A 4,255-nucleotide genomic window follows, 5' to 3' on the forward strand; every position below is an offset into this window, starting at 1 on the left:
TACCACTACAAGACCATGGTGTTTACCTACAGAACAGCAGGAGGACCTGCCCCCCCCTACCACTACAAGACCATGGTGTTTACCTACAGAACAGCAGGAGGACCTGATAGACCACCTGCTTGTGACCCCCTAGACCACCTGCCTGTGACCCCTGCCTGTGACCCCCTAGACCCCCTGCCTGTGACCCCCTGCCTGTAACCCCCTAGACCCCCTGCCTGTGACCCCCTAGACCCCCTGCCTGTGACCCCCTAGACCACCTGCCTGTTACCCCCTAGAACACCTGCCTGCGACCCCCTAGACCCTCTGCCTGCGACCCCCTAGACCCCCTGCCTGTGACCCCCTAGACCCCCTGCCTGTGACCCCCTGCCTGTAACCCCCTAGACCCCCTGCCTGTGACCCCCTAGACCCCCTGCCTGTGACCCCTTAGCTATGTTAAGATCAATGCTCCAACTGTAAGTCTTTCTGGATAAGTATAAATATAAATGTAGAAATATGTAAATATCAAATTGCATATTTTATTGGTTCCAGTCAATAGATGTACTCAAATATCAGTTGAATCCAATTCAGACACCAAGCATGTATGTGTGTTTTCTCTCTTGGGTGAGAGAGCGTCTACACGTCAGCGTGGGGAGGGCATTGCTATTTTAAATGCTGTGAATGTAACAGTCGATAGTCCAGACTAGCAGCGTGCAACGGGGAGGGATGGGAGAAGCTGTTGTGTACAGGGAGGAAAATACAAACAAAAACAACCCGTCCTCAGATGTGAGAGAAGGAATAGAACCGTCAGTAGACAAACAGGCTGAGACGAGAGACGAGAGAGGAGACAACGAGAGGAGGCACAGAGAGGAGACACAGAGAGGAGGCACAGAGAGGAGACACCGAGAGGAGGCACAGAGAGGAGACACCGAGAGAGAGGTGACACAGAGAGGAGGCACAGAGAGGAGACACAGAGAGGAGACACAGAGAGGAGACACAGAGAGGAGGCACAGAGAGGAGACATAGAGAGGAGGCACAGAGAGGAGGCACAGAGAGGAGACACCGAGAGAGAGGAAACACAGAGAGGAGACACAGAGAGGAGACATCGAGAGAGAGGAGACACAGAGAGGAGACACAGAGAGGAGACACCGAGAGAGAGGAGACACAGAGAGACACAGAGAGACACCGAGAGGAGACACCGAGAGGAGACACAGAGAGGAGACAGAGAAGGGACACCGAGAGGAGACACAGAGAGGAGACAGAGAGAGCGAGAGCGAGAGAGAGAGAAAGAGAGAGAGAGAGAGAGAGAGCGGAGCCCTTCTCATCATTCCACAAGTGACTGCTTGGTCTTGTTGGTCACAAAATAGCGCGGAAGGACTAAAAAAACGCACGAGTAAAGAGGGGGGATTACGACACGGACACTAGCGGGGTCTTTGGAGACAGAAGCTGTTGCCCTTTGGGGGAGAAACATGACAGTAGTGCCCAGGGAGAACCACGATGAGACTGTGGCACTAACAGCCCTGTCCCAAGATGTGTTCGACCCGGCGGATCAGCGGACGGACCAGGAGTGCTGTGAGCGCGTGGTCATTAACATCTCCGGGCTGCTCTTTGAAACCCAGCTGAAAACGCTCGCTCACTTCCCCACCACTTTACTGGGGGATCCGAGGAAGAGAATGCGCTTCTTCGACCCTCTGAGGAACGAGTACTTCTTCGACAGGAACCGACCCAGCTTCGACGCCATCCTCTACTACTACCAGTCTGGCGGCCGCCTCCGGAGACCCGTCAACGTACCCCTGGACATATTTATGGAGGAGATCAAATTTTACCAATTGGGAGAAGATGTGATCGAGAATTTTAAGGAGGATGAGGGATTTATAAAAGAAGAGGAGAAACCGTTGCCAGATAATGAGTTTCAACGACAGGTCTGGCTTCTGTTCGAATACCCGGAGAGTTCGGGACCCGCCAGAGGGATTGCTATTGTCTCTGTTCTGGTGATTTTAATTTCTATTGTCATCTTCTGTTTGGAGACGCTGCCTGAGTTTAGGGATGAAAAGGAGAAACATTGGGACACTGAGCTGGCGTTGAATGGAACTAACAGCTCTAAAAAGCCCAATCCATTCACAGATCCTTTCTTCATAGTGGAGACCTTGTGTATCATCTGGTTCTCCTTCGAGTTGTTCGTCAGGTTCCTAGCCTGCCCCTCCAAGCCTGCTTTTTTCAAAAACATGATGAACACCATCGACATTGTGGCCATCATGCCCTATTTCATCACCCTGGGCTTGGAGTTGGCGGAACACCAAGGCAACGGACAGCAGGCCATGTCTCTGGCCATCCTCAGGGTCATCCGGCTGGTCAGGGTGTTCAGGATCTTCAAGCTGTCCAGACACTCCAAGGGGCTTCAGATATTGGGACAAACCCTCAAAGCCAGTATGAGAGAGTTGGGGCTGCTCATTTTCTTCCTCTTCATCGGAGTCATCCTCTTCTCCAGCGCTGTCTATTTCGCCGAAACCGACGATCCAGACTCCGGTTTCAGCTCGATCCCCGACGCGTTCTGGTGGGCTGTGGTCTCCATGACTACCGTTGGCTACGGGGACATGTGCCCGGTGACCATCGGCGGAAAGATCGTGGGCTCTCTGTGCGCCATAGCCGGTGTGCTCACCATCGCGTTACCGGTCCCGGTCATCGTGTCCAACTTCAACTACTTCTATCACCGGGAGACCGAGCACGAGGAGCAGTTTCAATACACCCACGTGACGTGTGGCCAGCAGCAGCAACCGTCTTTTGGTGAATTAAAGAACAGTGACAGCCAACCATCATCGCTTTCCAAATCGGACTTAATAGCCACGGAGGACGCTGATTCTATCAAATATACCAATTGCAGCCCACACAAAGCGCACTGTAGCCCACACAAAGCGTACACGGGGAAACTCACTAATGTGTGATAATAGAGCAAACAGAAAATACCCAGAAATGGAAAAAAAAACAGGCATAGCCTTGAAGATATTCAGAGAAACCATGCGTTTCTTTCTGTGAGTAGCATACATCAACAATTCTGCGCTCTGGCTAGAGTAAAGGTTTGGCTCTCTCTTATTTCCGGCGTCTCTTAATGCTGAAGGAATTATGTTTAATAGATTATCATAACGGTGGATGAATCCAAACGTGACTCGTGATCTCACCTGAAAACAGTCTTCCGTTATGCGCACAGCTCTTCTTCGCTTGTTGGTTGTAAACATCATTACGAGGCTATATTTAGCCTCATAAACAAATAAACAACAACCATGATCAACCCCCCCCCCCCCTCTCTCTATTGTAGCGCTTTACTCATGCTCTCTAATTAATGTCTAATTTATTCAGCCTAATTTCGTGTCTGTATTTTTTTTCTTCCGTTTTCTAAAAGTTTACATATTGATCTGCCTGTTTGGTGTTGATATATAATATAATAGGACCAGTTTGTTTAAACTTACTTGAATGAATCTTGTACCTACAGGGCATTGTAATGACTTAAAACCCCCCAAGGTCACCCAGTGACTCTACCCACAAACCCCCTCTTTATGTACACCATATCCACGTAATGCGTTTTTCCATTAGACCGTTATTGAGAGCGTTTTACTGGGCAGCGCTGCCTGGCAGCAGACCCTCTATCCTCTCTGTCAACTGTGATGAGGAATAGGCATAACAGAGGTCTATCCATCCATGCAGAGATGCCGTTGTCTTTGATAGCGGAACCACAGTAGTCTGAATGGTGTGTGTCCGTCTGGGAGCTGCACATCCATTCACACATTGACAAGCAATTGAGGATACTAGACATTACGCACAGCCCAATTGCCCTCTAAAACGACCACAGGCACTATTCAAATGGTTTATATGTACGGATCAATAACGAACAGCATCGAATCTGAATCGAATGAATCAAATATGATGCTATTGACATTGTTTACAACATTTCGTTTTTATTTTTTTAAATTATTTTTTCTTATACAATCTCACCAAAACTATATAAGTAGCGAATAGTGCACTGGAAGAAAAGAAAAACATTCAATAATATCAAGTCTCTCAGATGATTCTTCTTCTTGAGATATTACAGATGCATGAATGAATACGTTTAACAACTTGACGGGGGGAGGGGGGTGGTGGGGGGGGGGATGAGAAGCGCACCTTGCAGTGTTCAGACAGGCGGTCAGATGGACCCAGAGCGCCGCTCTGTGGAGAGTTCGGGAACTGCAGACGTGGTGTGGAAGCCGGTTAGTTTCTATAGCAACCTTCCAAGACCGTTCTGACA

At 49.3% G+C, this 4,255-nt stretch overlaps 1 protein-coding gene across 1 annotated transcript; it reads left to right on the plus strand.

The window, feature by feature from the left end:
* Nucleotides 1-682: 682 nt before the first annotated feature.
* LOC139392831 (shaker-related potassium channel tsha2-like) lies at nt 683-2,937 on the plus strand. The gene has a single exon (XM_071141118.1). The coding sequence runs from the start codon at nt 1,446-1,448 to the stop codon at nt 2,916-2,918; it is 1,473 nt and encodes a 490-aa protein (XP_070997219.1). The 5' UTR covers nt 683-1,445; the 3' UTR covers nt 2,919-2,937.
* Nucleotides 2,938-4,255: the final 1,318 nt, after the last annotated feature.

This window comes from Oncorhynchus clarkii, chromosome 33 (genome assembly GCF_045791955.1).
Source record: "Oncorhynchus clarkii lewisi isolate Uvic-CL-2024 chromosome 33, UVic_Ocla_1.0, whole genome shotgun sequence".
Taxonomy (NCBI): Eukaryota; Metazoa; Chordata; class Actinopteri; order Salmoniformes; family Salmonidae; genus Oncorhynchus; species Oncorhynchus clarkii.